Below are 20,402 nucleotides of genomic sequence, written 5' to 3'. Positions count from 1 at the left end.
TGTTCTCTGAGGCGTCTTTCCCAAACTCTCCCAGATCCAATTTTTCCACCATCTGCTTGCAGCGGCGCTGGCATGAGAAGCCCTTTCAGGGAACCCTCGCGGCCCTCTTAGGTAGAATTCATTGTGCGAAAGGGGGGACTAGGAGACAACAGGACTGGTTTTTTTTTGATAAGTGGCCAAACTTTATACTTCAAAATGAGTCTTATTTCCTTCAGAGGAGTCAGAGACCTGGGAGGCTGTTCACAAATGCGAATATTTTGTGAACCTTCCCTTCGGGTGCGTCTGCAGCACCTCTAAGCGCATTCTCGCTCGCATCCTCCGAGTTAACATGCCCTCTTCTTTGCAAGGTGGATTTAATTTTTGGAAATAGCCAAAAGGTATCTGAAGCGGAGCCTGCTGAATCAAAAGGGTTAGTCATGCAGGATAATAACACTTTGGGATAAAAAATAAGGTTATACTTAGAAAATATTGATTTACCTTTTTGATGCTATGTATGATCTGGCTCGGAAATCGGAGGCACAGAAGTTGACTTCTGAACAGGCTGAAGCGATAGAAGTAGAAGTGGAATAAATTTTGCCCTCCCAGGGCATATGCTTTCATAGGAACGAAAATACTCATTTAGATACATTGGATGTGATGCATTTGCTTAAAAATTTTTTTTGATCTGATGGTAGAGTGGACAGCCTTCATATTTCAATCATTCGTGCAATTTCTGGCTTAAGAACAACGTCTTGTCTTTTGCATGCCCATATCATTTAGATGTTTCCTATCTCCCCTTCTCCCTTCCCTTCTTCTCTCCCTCCTTTCCTTGCTTCCTTTTTAGGCATATGTTGAAACTATTAGGCTAAAAGATGATGAAGTCCTCAAGGTACAAACCAAAGAAGACGGAGATGTCTTTATGTGGCTGAAGCATGAAGCTACCCGAGGCAATGCGGCAGCTCAGGTAAAAACGAGGTCCACTGTCTTGGAAATTCTCTGTCATGGTCGGCCAGCTTATGCCGTGCTAACGAACTCCCCCAAACCACAGTGCCTTAAGGCGGTGCTGGTTTATTTCTGGCCCCCATGACCTGTCCGACAGGGGTTGGCATGGGCTGTGCTGCCGTAGTGCCCTAGGAGCCCGAGCTAACGGAGCCTTCGTCAAAACGCATGTTTCCAAAACCGCTACAGCAGGATGACAGCCGTGGGACCTCCCAGGCTGGCTCTTAACGCCTCTGCTCAGAAGTGGCACAAGTCACTCCTCACATTTCACTGGCCAGAACAAGTCCTTGGTCACTGTTGACTTCAGGTGGCCTGCAGCGTAGTCCTACCCTGACTGCAGAAGGACAGAGAGCCGTGGTATTTGTGGCCAGTCCGAAAGGCTGCCAGAGGACATCAGTGCACGAGATAGAAACAAAAAGAAGTGTCTTGGGGTGCGGGAGAGATTAGATGGGCATCAAGAAAGCCGTGTATTGGCTGGAATAATAGAAATCCATGTGCCAAAAAGATCGACCCTGTCTGTTGAACATGTCTTTTGGGTGGACTTGAAAGGGATACTAGAAAGGGCAGGAGCCTGGAGAACATGCCTCGTCTGCCCTTTGGCCTTGATTTCATGGTGCAGAAGAGCCCCTGGGGGGAGCTGGCTAAGGCTGATTGTGCCGTGGTGGGGAGGGGGAGGCCTCTCCCCCACAGGGTCTAGCTTTGCCTTCACGCTCCTGGTGAGCACAGTGATGGGAAGGGCCTCTGGGGCTGCTAGGCAGGCAGAAGAACCAGAAATGGAAAGAGGAAGAAAACAGAATAAACGCATCGACAAGCACTCAATTCAGTAACAGGTCTCCCGCCCTCTGTAGAGGTCTCCCTAGCAATTCAGGGAATATTTTGCTGGAGGTGCAAGTACTTGGTGGAGTTGGAGGGAGGAGGGAAGGAAAAGGAGGAGGTGAGAGAAGAGGCAGAAAGGAGATGATCAGGGGCCCGCATGGGGCCAGAATATTAACAATGTTGCCTCTGGCTCTGTTTTTGGGCATCTGCCCTTAGCCTGATCGCTTTCTGCTGCAGGAAGGAATTCCAGTGCGTGGTTCTGGAAAGACCACTGCCAGAGCCCTGTCCTGGGTGCTCCAGAGCCTGCACGAACTTTCCTAGCCGTGGACACATCTCCCTTCCTCTGTTCTTTCAGCAGATCTTTGTTGAGTGGTTTCTATGAGCTCCGCTGGGTGGAGGCCGGGGGGACGAGGGCAGACCAATCGCTTCTTGAGGTTTCTACCCCCAGAGGGCTCCCAGCCACAAGTGTAACTGTGGGGCCGGCCATGTGGACAAGTGCTGGGCTAGGAGGAGATAAATGCTGTAGAAAGATTCCCTAATGGGTATGGATGTGCACAAACTTCTACACAGTTCACTGGGCCAAGAGGCCGGCCGGCATCTCTCAGGGAAGAGAGGAGAGGAGACAGCTGTGGCTGTCTTCATCCAGCTTTGGCCCTGGGTGCAGCTGATGCATTCACACACATGGACACATGCCCACGAGCATGCATGCACACACAGACACACCATTTCCAGCTTGTGTTAAGGACTTGTATTTACACGGGTCCACCTTCAGGGCTCTGGCTCAGGTTGGAAGATCACATGAATCTGCCTCATTCTTGGTTCTCCATATGTAAACACTCCAAGCCAGGTTTGTCCTCCCGCCCTTTAAAACTTTATGGTAAGCATTGCACAGGAAAGTCACTATTCTAAACTGCTGTTGTCTTGAAGCAACGACTGGCCCAGATGTTGTTCTGGGGGCAGCAAGGTGTGGCCAAGAACCCCGAAGCGGCGATCGAGTGGTACGCCAAGGGGGCCCTGGAGACCGAGGACCCCGCACTGATATACGACTACGCCATCGTGTTGTTCAAGGTGAGAACCTCTCACTTGGTGCTGAGGCTGTGCACCAAGGCTGAGTTCTTATCTGACTTCCAAGCAGTTTCCCGGAGGCGTGCCATCAAACAGGGAGTCTGGAACCGAAGAACCTCGGTGTACCCTTCCGTCGCTCTTAGTGAAGAGGGACATTTGCTGAAAAGGCAGAGTCCGAGGCGGTCCCTTGGTCTCATTTTTAATCATGAGTCTTATGTTTGGCGCCTGGGTTCTCCTTGCTTTTGCAAGCACTGTGGTGTTCTGCAGGAGACGCCAGAGTCTGTGGACCGGTGCGTGGCCCCCAGGCCCCAGAGGTGCTATGGTGGTGCCACCAGCCAGTGTTGTCACCAGGCAGTGTTGTCATTCAATCACAGCTTAAAGTGCGTGTTTGGGCTCGTTCCCAACCATCTCTGTGGTCAAACAAAGACCTTGGTTTTAAGCCAACAGAAGAATGGGGGGACAGGTGGGAAGAGCATTAGCCCAGGACACAGGATGGAGTTCAAGCCCTGCCTCTGCTGTGTCCTTGGAGTTACCTGATCCCATGGGACAATGGTGATGACCATACACTGAATGAAATGACATAATGAATGGGCTTTGAGAACTATAAAACTGCATTTTATACAAAATAGCAATCGTTCACAGTGACTGACCAAGTGTTTATTACCTGATTTACATGCATGAACCATTTAATCCTCACAACAACCTGGCAAGGTGGGCATAGCGTGTATCATTACTGTGGTTTTTGTACACGGCAAGAGGGCACAGAAAGGTTTTGTAACTTGCCCAAGGGCGCACAGCTAGTGCGTTGCAAACCTGACACTGAGATCCAGGCAGGCTGGCTTGAGCCTGTGCTTCTCACTCCCAAACACCAGATATCAGCTCACCAGTCCTGGAAAAGGAAGAAGCTGCTGGCGCTGGTCAGGAACCCCTAGACCTGTGTCCGAGCCCACACAGAGCAGCTGCCCCCACAGAGCAAGTGTCTTCAAACGAAGGCATGGGTTCTTGTGGCCAGGCCCAGCTCCAGAACCGCAGCTGTGGCCCTCACCGATTAACAGCCATGACTTTGGTACGTTTCTAACCTTCCAAAGCCTTAAAACCTATTGGTTGTTATGGTTTCCAAATTTATGGCCTGGGCTTTCTCTTTCCAGTTGTCAAATCAACATGGAAATGGTTTGACTCTTAGCCATATGCCAATGCATTCATCTGTTTGTTTGATAAATACCCATTCGGTCTGACGAAGTGCCAGACCCTGTGCTAGATGGTGGGACATATGGGCTCATGAGCCACATTCCCATCTCGGGGGGCTCGTACACTGATGGGGAAGACAGGACAGAGACTGGCACGGAGGAGAGGCACCTGTCCCCAGGAGCCAGGGCTGACTGCCCCCAAAGCGTGTGATTCAGACATTACTTCTGCCCAGCAGGAACCCGCAGTCCAGAGGGAGAGGCAGATGCATAAATCAGCTACTCTGCAGTTGACATACTGTTTCCTCAGGGTCTGATTTCCCCCACCTGAAAGCTTTTTCGATTCCCCTGCCTTTTAACTAAGATATTCCTAAGTGGGATGAGGGAAGCCCTTGATCAGCCTTCCAGGGAAGATCTTTACGCCTCTGGCCGGGAGGTCTCTCTAAGTGTATTCCATGTGAAGGAGCCCCGAGCAGAAAACGGGCTTCCCAAATGTGGAGAACAGGAATGTGCACTTGGCTTACTGCATTGTGAGGGCGTTCAGCTTATTGCGCTCAAACATGGCGCCGCGGTGGCAGCGGTGGTTTGTCCAGGACAGTCAAGTCCATCCCGTTTTGCATCCGCACGAGGGTGGAGCTTTGATTTCGCTGCACAGCTGTCCTCAATGAATGTGTTCAGTGAACACTACTGAGCACGTACCATGTGGTGCCAGGACCGTACATCTCTCTCACTTAACGACTTCCAGCACTGCTCTGACTTGTGTATCATGTGTCGTCTTTGCGCATGACATCATCCCTCTTCTGATGGGATAGCACAGGCCTGGACAAGCCCTGCCTAGAAATCAGCATCTCGGAGTTCTCATCGCAGATCTAACCGTGAGGTCTCGCATAAGTCAAGCTCGCCGAGCCTCCGTTTTATTTCTTTAAAATAAAGAAGTTGGAAAAGGGTGAAGGATAAACTTTGGGTTGAACATTCTGTGGTCTTGGTGCTTTTTCAGAAATCAGAAAAGCTTGTCCCTTTGGCACCTCCAGTTATTCCAATATCCTCATGTCCTCTTCTCTCTCCGCTCCCTCTCTAATTAAATGAAGTAATGATGCACTTCTGAAAAATATCTTCATCTTCTACTTTGCCTCAGCTCATTGGTTTTATTAAATAGGTAAGTTAAAGTCTAATAGAAACTTGGTGTATGTAATTTAACCTTTAGCTGGATTCACAGTTTTATTTTGGGTCCCGAAAAATATAGAGACAAACATACTCTGCATGTTTTCTGTATCCTGCTAGGAGGTTATGAATCGTTCCACGATTCCCGCATACAACTGAAACGTACAGGGGAAAACATAGCGTGGGGGTTATAAGCTTGGACTGTGGAGCCCACCAGCCTGGGTTCAAACCCCGCCTCTACTTCTCGCTGTGGGACTCCAGGCCAGTTTCTCAGATGGGAACGATAGCAGCACCTCGGCGGGGTTGTTGTGAGGATTCAGAATGACAGGATAGTGCTTGACCCACATTAATTAACCCAGGAATGTTCACGGTTGCTGTCTCATTTGCTGTAGAGCCAAGTATTTACATAACTGGGGTTAAAAGCTGGGTTCATTGCAAAGCCCGCTCACCTCAGAGTACACGTGACCCCATCCACCCCTGTGTCTGAGACCAGGACTCCATGGGGCACGTGGTGGGGGGATGTGTGTTCACACGGACTCTGGGTGAGTTTGGAGGAAGCAGCGATTTTCCCTGGCTCCCCCCGCCCGCCATCCTGAGGGTCGGACCCCTGTCCTGAGAGACCCAGGAGACCCCTCCCCCCCAAAAACTCACCGTTTCCCCACGTGGTCCTGCAGACATCTCGGTGTGGTCTCACGGAGCTCCTCTCCAGTAACAAAAACCCCAAGGCCGTTTCTTTCTGGGGCACACAAACCACCTCCCCAAAAGAGAAATGTTGCCTGAGGAACCTGATGTTGCCGGAGGAACCTTGTCAGTTTCTGCCTGACCCAGCCGAACCCAAGGGGTCCTAACCCCTTCAGAGGTGGTTCTCAAGCTGCTCCTGAAGCCGCTGTGTTTCCTCACCCTGGGGGCTTCCGTGAAGACCCGGGGAGGCTGCAGACAACGCCTGATAACTCTGCCTGTGGACACGGATAAAGTACTGTATCCGGCAGCAAATTAGATAATCCCCGGAGAAACCCATCCAGGATGACCAGACTCATTTAACCCTGTTCTGGGCTCCTCCCAACAGCACCTGTGGGCGGACGCGCTGGCGATTCGCTCGATGATTAATGGGGGCTCGTGTGCGGATGCTAAGCTGGGAGGCTGAGGCTCGTTGCCTCGGCTCCACAGATACGAACAAAATGATGATGGTGATGATGATGGTGTAGAACACTGCTTATAGAAATTTTTAATGCTTGGTTTATAATTAAGAAGGCTTGGGTCTTTATTTCTGATGTTCTTTTGTGTCGACCTCGGGCCTATCTGTGTGGTATTTTTGAGTGCACGCTGGGTTCATTCTATTTGTAATCGTTGCTGTTCATCATTGTTTAGGGTCAAGGAGTGAAAAAGAACAGACGGCTCGCCTTGCAGCTGATGAAGAAAGCGGCATCCAAGGTAACACTTTCGCATATTGTCAGAGGAAAACATTTGCACTACACACACCCACTCCAGAGAGAACACGGCCAGCATCTCCCTGCAGAGCTCCAAGGTAGACACGGAGTGGGGTGGGAGGGGTCACCAGAATGGCAACATTAGTCTTTTCCAGAGCGACACGCGTACAGAAACCCACCACAATGGGAACAGCAGAATTCAAAAGCAGCATTCACCTTCAGTCAATAGAATTCGGGCCAATTTTGTTTGAAGGCTAAAATTATAATCAAGGCTGCCCTGATAACAAGCAGCGGGGGCTCCTTGAAAGTAAATGGATATAAATGCCATTGAATTAGGAAAACCAAAAGCCTAATTCCATGGAAGGTTAACCCTGCCCTGTCCACGCCTGTGTGCTTCTCCACGCCTCAATAATGGGGCTGTTTATCAGGTGTATTACCGGGTTTAAACATTGTTTTGCTTGTGTCACTATTTACTCTTCAGTGTTGTCATCAAGCAGCTATTTTCAGCACAGCGCTTCAGAACAGAGGTTACAATGCCACCTGTGAGGAGGTACCCATACACGCAGACATACGCATACATAGTCCTGCGTCAGGCACACGCCCCAAGCATGCATATGCACACGCGTGCACTCGCATGCATGCATGCAGGCTTGCAAATAAATAAATTTTGTGGGAACTACTGTAATGTTACACCTTAGCAGGACCTGCACAGCCCTTCTGGCTCATGAATGTTGCTCCACCCCGAGGATGCCCTGTCTCAGACTCCTGAAGGAACCAGGCTGGGCTTCCTCTTTCCCCTTCTTCAGGGACTGCAGAGTACATTTTCCTGGAGTACTAGAAGTTGGAGTGAGAGAGCCAAGAGGCTTTCCCGTGTCAAGAGGGCATGTGACCCAGGAGAAGGGAACCCACTGAAGTGCCCACCAGCTCTCAACCCCAGCACAATTCTAGGGCGGAACCAGAAAAGCAGCTGAATGTTGGTCGCGGAAGGCACTGGTTTCAGAGCACCCTAAAACGGGCCAGTGGTGGGGTTTCCTGGCAGGTGTGAAATTTGCATCTCTTTAGCCATTCTGGTGGTGAATTGGTGTCTGATGTGCTGTATTTTTGCATGTATTTTTAGCAAGGCTTAGATGAGTGTTGAGGCAAATGCAGTTTTATGGCCTGGAGTAGCCACATCCTGGAGGGTGTAAATGATTCCCAGCCATTCACTGAGGAGGGAGCCGTGAAGCCCCTACCCTTTGCCAGGCCCTGTGGAGAAGGTTGCACACGGTTTCATTTTTGGAATCAGCCAGAAATCACTTGGGGGCAAATCTGTGGATCAAGCAGTGAGGTCCAGAAAAATGGATGAGTACCTAAGAAATAAAACAAGATTTCTTGCGGGTTCCTGAACTAGGTCCAAACGCAGCTCGTAAAGGGGTTCTGTGGACGACGTGGGTGATGACAGGTGCCCACTGGAAGGAGCTGTGGCCTCTGGACATGAGCACTACGAAAGCCATTGGGGTGTGTCTGCCCTGTGGGTTTGTCCCAGAGCCGGCTCTGGCCTCTCTACAGTATGGCCTGGTCCATTACACCATTGAAACTTACCCATTCTGCAAGACCTGTCAGGAGTGGGCCTTGCACCTGGTGCTGTGTGAAGCTCAAGGAGAACACTCCTGTGACTGGATCCGGGGCACTGACTCGTTCCCAGGTGTCCGCTCTCTTGGGGGCCTGCAAATCCGAGCCCTCCTCTGCCTCCTCAGGGTGGTGTTGGCTTTGGGTTCCATTTCGCTTAGCATTGGCATTCAGCGGGTGGCTTTCGTTCATTCATCAAATACTTAGGGAGCGCTCCCTCTAGGCCAAGCACTAATGTTGGTGCTTGGGGTACAGACGAAGGCCCCTGCCCTCATGGAGCTCCCTTGTGAACGGACTTTGCTAGTTTTGTTCCCAGCGAGACCACAGGGTCTTGGTTCTTGTCTTCTGGAAGGAAAGATTTCAGTGGAAAGACAAAGGGCAGCTCAGCAAGCAGGTATCTGGCCGCAGCGGAAGCACACACGGAACCGTGAGACAAGGAAGGGCTCGGCATGGAAGAAGCAACAGGAGAATGCAGGCGGGGCTGCTGTCAGCTCACTGGGAAGTCAGAGAAAAGGGGGCCCTGGAGATGGCTAAAGGGGGTTAGCCTGGGAGGAGCTGCCTGCTGCTGTCCATTGTCCCCTGGTTGCAAGTCCTGCGGGGGGGACCCTTGGAGTTTAGGAGACGCGTGCCCGTGGGGGAAGAAGGAGAGGAGGAAGGGAATGGTGTGGGACTGCTCCCCAGAGGGAGAGTGCGCACTGGGTCCACTGTCTGGTGGGTTTTCATCTCCCCCTGGCAGGTGGGAACCTCAGGGGAGGCCCCAGGGGTGGGTCTCGGTAGAACATTCACCAGCTTTCCAGGTGTGTCCTTCCAGGGTCGGGGTCTCCACTGAATGGCTGCTGCCAGGGCCGGGGTCATCCGTCAGTGCAGCTGGTCCTGGGGCAGCCTTGGCATCACTTGTCTAGTTTTGCTGCCCTTCGGGCCTGGAGCTGCAACACCGCTGAGGCCTAGGTGTTATCTTTAAGAAGGAAAGGTCAGGGGGTCTAAACCTCATGGCCAGTGGTATGCTAGGGAGGGGGACGGAATGGTTACCCTGGGGGCAAGATCCTTACTTTCCCAGTTTGCCCATTGTTAGGCCCCTGGGCCTTCCCCGCTGGTGACCTTCTGTCCCTGGCCCATCATCCTTGCTGTGTGCATGTCTGTCTAATTGCCTCCCTTGGTTTCTTCCTCCTGGTCTCCCTGGCACCTGGATTCCAACGTAAAGACTAGGCGGTGAGGCCTCCAGGAGCTTTGCCAACTGGAAAGGCTGCAGGCTGGGACCTTGGCATCTGCTGTTAAGGGACATACAGTTGCCCCTTGTGAGAAGAGAGGTGGAAGAGATCGGGTTCCACACCTGGGCTCTCACTTCCCACCCCTCACAGATGCGAGGGCGCTGTTTGCGCCTCAAATCCTTTCCCGCTGCTTGTTCACGGTCTTGCGCTTCTGGCAGGAAGGGAGGAATGAGCGCTGTGCGCCGAGGCTGGCACACGCACCCCTGCGGGGCGCCTGCGTCTTCAACAAGCAGACTGGAAGCTGCCGATGGAAGCAGCATTCAGTGAGGGCGAGAAGGCTCGAGGCTGGAGTCACAGAAACCAGCCCTGCTGGTTCAGACACAGTTCCACACCAGCCCCCTGATCCCCCACCTTCCCCTTCTGCCTCAGCCCAGAACGGGGATGCTGAGCAGTCTCACATCACCTGTACTGTGCAGGTAGGATGTTGGCAGCTGCTTCCGTCAGAGGATTTGCTGGTGTTTGGGACAGAGTCATCGACAGATGGGCAGACGGGTCACCTCGAAACCGTCCCCGTGCCCGCCAGGGCGGGTTGCAGGCTGCCTGTCGCAGCTGAGCGCTCACGGACGTCAGGGCACTGTTGATACTGCAGGGCCACCAGAGGCTTTTTGTAGACAAGGGCATCGTGGCAGAGCCCAGAGGAGCTGAGGGATGCTGGTTTGGGGGCCAGCATCACTGCTGCGCTGGAGGACAGACGTCCCTGCAGCCACCACGGGAAACCCACCTGGGGGCACTCTGAGGCGGGCTCGTATGTTTGAACCCTGAGCTTTTCTCTAATGCCATCTGCCCCAGAAAGGAGACAGGAGAGGTTTTGGTCAGACTCGTGCAGAATGCTTTCATGACAATGGATTCTATTTATGTTTTGTTTTGTTTTGTTTTGTTTTGTTTTTAAAGTAATTTCTTTCTTGTCGTTCTCAAATCCAGGGATTGCATCAGGCAGTCAATGGTCTAGGATGGTATTACCACAAATTCAAGAAAAATTATGCCAAGGCAGCCAAGTACTGGTTAAAAGCAGAAGAAATGGGGAACCCGGATGCTTCATATAATCTTGGAGTCCTGTATTTAGATGGTGTTTTCCCAGGAGTCCCTGGAAGGAATCAAGTGAGTAAGACGAGACACACTGGGCAGCTGGCGCGTGGCTTGTTCATGAAGTCTCTGTGAGGGTGTGCCGTGTGCCCTGCCCGGACCCGGCCCGTGGTGGCACAGACAGCGCCGGAGACACAGACCAGGTCCTCAAAAACTGACGGGCCCAGTTAGGAACATAAGATCGTGAATTTAGCCAGGTGCCAAGTGTGTGCTAATTGATATGACCCAAACAGTTCCGGAAGGGGCAAAGTTGAAGGGCAAAGCAGTCAGGAAGGCTTCATGGAGGAGGGAGGCTTGAACTCAAGAGGAGAGGGAGATGATATGAGGTGAGAATGAGCAAGAAACGAAGAGGCAGCGTAGAGGTCGATCCTACAGGAAGAGAGCCGGGTTCAGAAGGGGTGGCCGGATAGGAGAGCAGATTGAAGAACAGTGAAAACAGCAGTGATAAGCTTCAGTGTTGGCTGAGCACTTCCTCTACACCAGACACTCCCAAAGGGTTCATGTCCTGGGTCATCCTACCTGCCTCTGGAGTGTTGCCATAAATGGACTGTTATTAAGTCCATTTTACAGAATATGCAACTAGGGCTCTGAAAGGTGTGGAACTTCCATCACACACACACTTGTTGGAGTCAGGATCTGGATCCCGATGTAGCGTGGAGGCTCCTGGTCATTAATAATGACATTGATGATGATGACAACGATCTGAGCCCCGTCACATTTAAAAAAATTCATCGAACGCCCATGCCATGCCAGGCGCTCTTCCAGACCCGGGGGATACAGCAACAGACAAAATAGTCTCTGCTCTTAGGAAGCGTACTTTCCGATGGGGAAGAAAGGCAATAAATTATTACCTGTATGATATGAGGATGTTGTGGGGAGAAATAAAGCAGGAGAAGGGGGACAGGGAGGGTAGACACTGGGGGATGCAGTTTTAGAAGGGAGATCAGAGAAGGTCTCTCTAACAGTGTGACATTGTATAAGCTCCTGAAGGACTCTTACGAATATTGGGAGAACATTCCAGAAAGAGGGAACAACCAGGGCACAAGCTCTGAGAATAAGCTCAAGGACCAGCAGGGAGACCAGGGTGGCAAGAGCAGAGAGCAGAGGAGATCAGGAGGTGGGAGACGAAGTCGGGGAGGCAGGCGGCCAGGTGGCCGGGTCTTCGAGATGACTCAGCTGTTCTGAGCAAGATGGGGGAGCACCGCACAGCTTTGAGGTGGGCGGGATGTGTTTCAAAAGGCTCTCGGATACCAGCAGAAACTAGGCTTGCTAGCACTCGGGGTGGGGGTGGGTAGGTTTGTTAAGGCACTGAATCCCAGTGAGAGAGGGTGGGCCATGTCACAGGAAGGGCTGAGATGTGACTGGATGCTGGATATATTTTGAAGGCGGGGTTTGCTGGTGATTGGATATGAGGTGTGAAAGGGGGTGAGGGGTCAGGACCACTCTGGAGCACCTGGCATTATACTGAGATGGAAAGAATGGAAGGGCATTTATGGGATGGGCAGCAGCATACCTGGGGTGGGGTATCAGATTACTTTTCATGAAGTGCCATGCTAAACCTGAAGAACTTGTTTTCTCATTTATTCCTCGCAACACCTTGCATGCTTGGTTTTATCAGACACCGCATTTTTCAGCTGAAAAAACTGAGTTAATTTCTCAGGGGGAGAGATCAACTAACATGCCCAAGGTCACTCAGCTAGTAAGAAACACAGCTGGGATTTGAACCCAAGCCTGCCTGATTCCAAAGCCTGTTCTTTAAAAATATCAGCTAGCCTTGGCCAGGTAGCTCAGTTGGCTAGAGCGTCATCTTGATACGCCAAGGTTGTAGGTTTGATCCCTGGTCAGGGCACATACTAGAATCAACCAATGAATGCATAACTAAATGGAACAACAAATTGATGTTTCTCTCTCTCTCTCTCTTCCTTCCTCTCTCTCTCTCTCAAAAAAATCAATAATTAAAAACAAAAATAAAAAAATAAAACATCAGTTAACTGTCTCAGAAAAATAATAGTAATCAGAGGAACATATGTCGAAGTGTTTCATTTTTTTCCCTCTCTCTCTCTCTGCGTGTGAAGCTGTGTATTTCTGTGCATTGCAAAAATCCTCCCACACACCTGGGAACTCGGGTTTTTATTGTCACTGTCTAATTCTCACCTTCCTGTTGGAAATGCAGTCTTTGCGCACGAGTTTGGAGAAAGGTCTTGAGCAAGGTTAGCAAAGCAAGTGCCTGCATTTTCACCTGGCGTGACTTCTGACGCCGCCGTCTCTCTTGCTGGCAGGGGTTACGCGAGGACGCAATGAGATGACAGTGATATTCGTAGTTACATGTTGTCCTACTGGCGGGGCAAGCCTCGTCAACAGGATAAGCTGTGGTCGGGGTTATCACCTCCAGAGGCTGGCGTCTGTGATTGGCTGTCTTCCTTGAACTTGACTGGGTTTTCTTAAAGATCTCAGAAGCTATGAGCCTGCAATAATGCACTGGCTCAGCTGAAACCAGCGCAGCCAGGAGGGCTCCTCACGGAGGAGGGTGACGCTGCTGCATCTCTTCTTTCCACAGACTCTGGCTGGCGAGTATTTCCATAAGGCTGCACAAGGCGGGCACATCGAAGGGACCCTGTGGTGCTCTCTCTACTACATAACGGGCAACCTGGCGACATTCCCTAGAGACCCCGAGAAGGCCGTCGTGTGAGCATCTTCCAGATGTTGTGTACGCAGGGACAGGCATCTGTGGTCGTCCTCCCTGCTCCTCGGGGGATGTGTCTCAGGACCCCCAGTGGACGACTGAAACCACAGATAGTACCGAGCCCTGCAGAAAATGTTTTCTCTGTACATACAGACCTTCACACTTACAGGAAGCACTTCATGGCTTCCCTTTGGCTTGTCCAAATCGCCAGCATCACCTCTCTTGGGCTTTGGGGCCATTATTAGTCAAATATTTTAAAAAATTATTCTATATCCCATTTCATTAGCTTGTTATGTATTTTTGTAACATCCTTTTAGTGGTTGTACATCTAACAATTGCAGTAGGCTATTTCATTATTATTAATGACAATTTTTAATAGTTAAGGATAATTATTAAAAATTATTCTCCAGGATAAATTAGAGAGCAGAAACAAAATAAGGGAACCTTATAAAAAAAGCAGTAAAAATGTTTTAATGAGGAACTTAGAATTCTTGGTGAAGATGATCTGTCCCAAGGTGAAGGAATTTAGATGCACACACTGATCGTCACAGAACAGTGACAGGATGTGAAACACAGCGTAGGGAATACACAGTCAGTGCTGTTGGGTTAACTGTGCACGGTGCCAGGCGGGCGCTGCAGATATTGGGGGGCCACCTCGTAAAGTATGTGACTGTCCAGCCACTACGCTGGACACCTGAGACTAATGCAAGATAATATTGAATGTACACTGTAGTTAAAAATAAAATGTAAAAAATACCCAACGTTACAAATCCCCCTTCTAAAGTAAAGGTAGGACGAGAAAACTAGTATCAATTAATTACCATGCAGATGTGAAAAAAGATGATTGTTTCCTGTATCGGTGAGCATTGCTCCTTGGGAGCCTTCCATTTCTTTGTTTCCATAAACCCGCGACAGCTTTGCTAAGCTCTCAAAATGCCTCTCTGTTTACCTTCTTAACATTCAGTTCTGGTTTGTTGCTCTGTAAAAATTCTAACAAGCAAAATATTCCCCAAGTGGGATTCATCGAAATCATATGAAGGAAAAAAGCAATTATTTAATTGGCCACCGTTTGGATATTTTTCTCTTCCCTCTCCTTTTCAGGTGGGCAAAGCACATCGCCGAGAAGAATGGCTACCTGGGCCACGTCATTCGGAAAGGCCTCAACGCCTACCTGGAGGGCTCCTGGTAAGCTCGGGCCCCGTGCCACCTCGAACTTTCCCGTCCCTTCCCTTGCGTCTGTCACTGTCGCTTTATGAGATGGAGCTTAAAATGCAACCAAAAACAGCAATTTGCAGGGAAATCACGGCCCCTCCGCAATACTATTCAGAGTATCACTGACTGATTGGCTGCTGATTGGAAAACATAGCGATCCTGTGTTTAATTAGACACAAAAATTAGTTCTCTGGGGGGAGCATCCACGTTTATCCAGTTGAGAGACATGGGTGTGTTGACTTCTCTTTCCTTCCAGTTTGTTTCTCGTGGTTTTAGAGTCTAAACACGCCACTGGGGGCCTTAGCCCACCCCCTGCTTCTCGCTGGCAGGTCATAGAAGGTCCAGGACTTTCACCGTGTTTGTGGGGAAAGAATTAGGGCTCAGACTACATCCTTCCACGGATATTTTACTGCATCCTCTGTGGCCGGGAGCCCCGGGGTTGCAGGAAGTCACACGGCCTCTCAGGTCACGGGCAAACAGACGCCCTGTTCTAACCCCCTTCTGACGGGGCAGCAGACCTCATCCTGGGCTCTGTGGGACAAAGCACACCCCCGACAGCATGCGTGCTGACTTCCAACTCCTCCCCGCCCCACCCCACCCCGTTTGCTGCTCCGTGGTTTTACAAAAAAAGGGCGCACCTCTCCAGAGTCTCCCGGACCTCATCACTTTATCTTCTCCTGTCGGTTCCAGCGCTCCGTCTCACTTCCCCCTTGGGCTACATTTTTTAGGCTGGTTTATTGCCTAAATGATCTGGATATTTCAGTAATAACTACAAAGGCTATGCAAATCAGCACGTATTTCTTCGGAACACTGTCTCAAAAACATTAGACCAGACCTAACATCGATCATACACTGATCAGAACCTTAATTAAAAAATTTAAATGTAAGCCCAAAAGAACGCCGTTTCCCCCTTCGGTCCATGGGTGCCCGTGTAACCCACAGAGAGCGTCTCCGTGACGGAGAGTCCGAAATTAGATAATGCAGGGGAAATGAGGCCAGTGGAAAACAGCACTGAGTAAAAATGTTTATTGTTAATGTCCTGTGAAAGTTTATTATCCGTGGCCTCCCTTTGCACAATAGGAAAGAAATTTTTATGAAAGTGTTATTTTCTAATTGATATTCCTTACCATTTTGGTGCTGTTTTATCTTGCAAAATGCCCAAATTTGACGTTAGCTATTCTGTTCTCACCCTCCAAACTTCCCACCCTTCGCTCCTCGCAAGCTTCTTGGGGAACTAAACATTCAGATACCAAGGGGTTGACTCCCAAAGGGAGGGCACGTAGGCCAACAGCCCCGACGCACTCACAGACGCACACCGAGACGTCTGATACACTTTTTTGTAAGGAGAGGACCTGTCGGAAGCTTAGCTTTTCTGCCTCCTGTTGAATTTAACATCACTTCAACATTTAAAAATTTGCTGTGAAAGTCACGATGAATTAAGATTTTTGTGGCCTGCTGTCCTTCTTAGAATATTCAGTCACAAGAGATTTCTTTTTTCTTTTTCTTTTTTTTTTTTTTTGGTGGAGGGGATGGGGGAATTGTGTCCTACACTGTTGGTGAGTTTGGAGCTCAGATTCAGATCAGCAGATTTGCCTGAGTCCCTCTCATGCGGGCACCTTGCCATAAGCTGGGGGGGATGGCAGCAAGGAGGATGGGTAGTTGGCTGCCCCCTCTCTTCCTCATGCTGAACTCCCGCAGTGTCTCACATGCCTCGTTCTGTCTGACTCCCGGGCCTTGGCCCTTGCCCAGAAGTCTTACCTAACTTCTTACCCACTTTGGTCCTTCCACGGGTCATGATTGCGCCTTCCTTGTAGATTGCCCTGTGAACTGTACCCCAGTAGCCAGCAACTAGTGCACCTGGGAGCTACTCAGGAACTACTGAGTGAATGAACTAAGGCAGATAGAACAAACATCACATAAGCGCCATGAACAGTACATAAAGAACGTCAGGGATTCTGAGGGAGGGGAGAAGATGCTGTCTGGTTTGGGGGACTTAGGCCAGCCTCTGTGATGGGGGCCATGAAGGGTGGGTGGAATGTCCACTTTGCCATGCAGGGATCAGCATTTCGTGTGAAGGGAATCACAGGAACAAAAACAAAGAGAGAGGAAAATTCTGGGAGTATCTAGAAAAGTTCAGGCTACCCAGCTTACCTTGAGGGCAAGATTTGTAAAAAAGAATAATATATAACAAGACCAAAGCGGTGCTCTTTATGGAGTTTTGAGTGAAAGGTTCTGTCTTGTTACTTAATCCGTGGGGCAGCAGGGAGCCACTGATAGTTTTGGGAGAGGGTAGTGACGTGACAGAGCTGGGTTCTGAGACGCTTAACCGAACAAGTGAATAATGATGGAGAGAAGGGAGAGCTGAGAGGAAGAGGAGCTGAGCATGTGGCTTGGAGAGTGGCATGAGCCAGTCGAGTTGTTTTTCTCTTCTTTTGTCACGTGGTAGTGGATAACACCTGAAATAATATACGTAAGTGATATACACGTAAGCTCCAGAGCATGAAAATAAAATGAACGCCTATGAACCTACCACCCTGCTTAAGAAAAGGAACTCTTGGAGCCCCTGCCCTGTACGTCCCTCCCAGATTAAACCCACCCCCACCCCCAGCACCCAGAAGCACCCATGATCCTGAACCTTGCTCTTTATAGTTCTTGCTATTTACAGGTATGTTCCTAAACAAAATAATAGATTTAGTTTGACTTGCTTCTGAGGTTTCTATTACTAGAATGTTATTATACATGAATCTTCAACTGCATCTTGTCACTTGACATGTTTCTGAGATTCATATATTTTGACGCATGTCCCTGTAGGTCATTCATTTTCACTGCTATCATATGCCACATTTTACTTATCAGTTCTCATATTAACACGTATTTGGGTTGTTACCCAATTTTTTTAACCTCACCTGAGATATGTCTATTGATTTGAGAGAAAGGGAGAGGGGGAGAGGGAGAAACATCACTGTGAGAGAGAAACATCAGTCGGTTGCCTCCTGTTACCGCCTCGACTGGGGATCACACCCGCAATCTCTTTAGTGTGCAGGATGACACTCCAACCACCTGAGCCCCCTGGCCAAGGCCCCATTTTTTTTGTTGTTTTTAAGAATAATGTGGCCATGAGCATTTTTGTGTATATCCTGACCATCAGAGGAATAGTTTCTAAAGAATATAAACTTAGGAGTAGGGTCACATGTTGTACTTTACAAGATAATGCCAATTGTACTCTGGCTGGTGTGGTCAGTGATTGAGCACTGGCCTGCAAATGGAAAAGCTGCCGGCTCGATTGCCGGTCAGGGCACATGCCTGGGTTGTAGGCCAGGTCCCTGGTTGGGGGTGAGCGAGAGGCAACCAATCTATGTTTCTCTTGCACACTGATGTTTCTCCCTCTCTTTCTCCCTTCCTTCCCCTCTCTCTAAAAATAAATAAAATGTGTTAAATTAATTAATTTTGAAAAAAGATAATGCTGATTGTTTTCCAAAACGGTTTCACCAATTTACTCTCCCGCCAATCCTCTATACATTTCTGTTCCTCCATATCTTTGCCAGTCTTGACGCTGGCGCTAAAATACTGTTAAAGATAAGTCTCAATCTGAAGTTGAGGCCTTTTCACATCAATTCACAGAAACATCTTAGTCCCCATCACAATGGGAGACTTCTGTCAAAACATGTTTGAGGCCGAGTGCTTTCATCTCTCTGAGCCCCAAACCCGCCCCAGGGGTTAAACAGGAAACAGGAGAGCGTGACCTCCTACAGCATCACTGTTTCAGGTGCCATCTGTCTTGCTGTCACAGAGCTAAATCATTCATCAACGTCCCCGGCCCATCCCCTTTCCACATTTTTTTGTGAGTGCATTTATCCTGGGCGTTCCTTTCGAGTTACTCGTGTCGGCTTGATGAGCTTGTGCTTTTCTGTGTGGCTCCAAGATTTACATGGGATCGCTTCAGAGAGGGGCGAGCGTGCTTGAGGAGAGGGCTGTGTCCTGTTCAGGCGTAGTAGCACGCAAGGTGACGCTGTCCTGCCCAAGGCTGTCCGCAGACACCAGGACAGCTCCGCTACAGAGAGGCCGGCCGTCAGGCTCCATTTTTCTCCGCCTTGGCCCTTTGTGTGCTTTATCTATGAACTGTGTGTTTTATTGTCCTTTATCTTAAATACGCCCCAAATACTCAACCTAGGACGTTTGCCTGACTGTGGTGGGCTGGAGGCAAGACAGGTAGGCCTGCTAAGTTCCAGCCAAGAGAGTCACCTTCTGGCAATGGAGCAGGGGCCCTGAGTTCCACTGAGACCCCAGGATTGTTTTTCATCCTTCCAGTTGGAGCTGCTTCGGGCATCATTAAGAAAGGAGCACAGAGAAAAAAATTCTTTGAGAACCTGCTCAGAGGTAGTCAGATCCACAAATCACAGCCAGCACATCAAGCACTGGTTACAAAGCATCATTCGTTAGGAGAGCTCTGTAAACGTGTATGCCGACTTTGACGTGGGAGGGTAGCAAATGTGCCCCTCACCTCCTCCTTTTCTGTGAATCCCTCCTTTCCGCATTCCCCCTCCCCAGTAGAATGACTGTCGGGGGAGACAGTTGCACTTGTCCTGTCCGCATTGGAAATAAAACTGGAAGCTTGGGTTGGCTTCCTCAACCTTGAGGAAATTTCTAGAAGGGCAGTACAGTCTTGTGGCTTGTTTTGGGGCTTCCTGCATATAGCAAACACTGAGAAAATGACTGCCCCATGAATATGAGTGTAGAAATACCTGTAATGAACACGCCGGGAGGGAGGCTGAATGGGGACAGGGCTTCTGCAGAGGTGGCGAGTCTCGGAAGTCTTCATAACCCAAGAAAGTCGGGTCTGCAGGGTTCACACCCTTGCCTGTAGTTCACACTTCGTTACATGAAAATAGATGGCGGTGGAACCAGAGAGCACTGGCCTCTGGTGATTGCTTCTGCACGATGGAAGGCAGAGGTGGATTTCTGTCCAGCACTTCTATGACCATCGATGTTTGCAGACATCTCTTTTTGATGGATTGCCATGCTTCTTCAAAGGAAATGCACAAGGATTCTATGAAATTTCCTCCCGGCTTATACAATAATTGGACAGCAAAAGCCTTTCTATAAAACTTGTTTACCCCGTACTTCCACCACCACCAGAATAACTTTAGCTACAAGATACTGTCTTTATAAAGTTTACCAGAGTACCTCTGGTTTACAGGAGGGTCAACCTCGTGCCCCCGACCCCTGAAGCAAATTCTAATAGTCTGCTAGTACTTGACCGCTGTCTGAGGAAAACTCTCCTTGTTACATTTTAATAGCAGGAGTCACATCCCATGCAGTCACAGCAGCAGAGGGAGCGAGCTTGATATTTGACCTTGGGCTGGCAAGTGCACACCATCTCGCTCCCTCATTCATCCTTGGGGGAAACTGAGGCACGGGTGCATGCCTGAGTGTCTCAGAAGACACTTCAGATTATAAGACCTTGGGAACAGGACCTGATTTACAGAACAATGCGGGCTCTGTGCTGCGCCTCTCACACGTCCTCAATCTGAGCTGAGGATTCCTGTCACCAAACGTGACGTTTGCAGTCCGTGTAAGAAGATGCCCGTGGGTTTTTCATGGTGTTTCGGCTGCAGCGAGGGCTTGCTAGCCGACGTGCCTGTGCAGGCAAGTCTCGTGTCTTGTGTCTCTTTAGAATGAGTCACGGCTAATTGGTTGGCTGCCTTGGGTGTCTTGGAGGCTGAGAATCAGTTCACTCAGCAGCCACGTGGCTCGTGACCTGCAGTATGTCAGATTGAAGGTCTGTTGTTCTAATTTGACTCCCCAGTCACCTCTCTCTGTCCCCAGGGGATGGTCTGCCAGAGGCTGCTTTAGCAGTGTAGGCAAGGTGATTTCAGAATCTGCTTCCCTTAGCCCTCCTCCCCCACCCATCCCCACA

The 20,402-nt window shown here is 49.7% G+C and overlaps 1 protein-coding gene across 1 annotated transcript in view; it reads left to right on the top strand.

The window, feature by feature from the left end:
- SEL1L3 (SEL1L family member 3) overlaps positions 1–20,402 on the top strand; it is a 96,036-nt gene that overhangs the window by 58,682 nt on the left and 16,952 nt on the right. The window contains exons 12-17 of the mRNA XM_045834544.1: positions 824–943; positions 2,722–2,862; positions 6,573–6,635; positions 10,429–10,605; positions 13,148–13,275; positions 14,375–14,458. Of these exons, the coding sequence (XP_045690500.1) occupies positions 824–943; positions 2,722–2,862; positions 6,573–6,635; positions 10,429–10,605; positions 13,148–13,275; positions 14,375–14,458 (713 nt within the window). The remainder of the gene's footprint in view (positions 1–823; positions 944–2,721; positions 2,863–6,572; positions 6,636–10,428; positions 10,606–13,147; positions 13,276–14,374; positions 14,459–20,402) is intronic.

Source organism: Phyllostomus hastatus, unplaced genomic scaffold (genome assembly GCF_019186645.2).
Source record: "Phyllostomus hastatus isolate PE091 unplaced genomic scaffold, TTU_PhHast_1.1 phas_contig_196, whole genome shotgun sequence".
NCBI lineage: Eukaryota > Metazoa > Chordata > Mammalia > Chiroptera > Phyllostomidae > Phyllostomus > Phyllostomus hastatus.
Note: the sequence above shows the minus strand (reverse complement) of the source record. Positions and strands in the feature narration are given on the sequence as shown.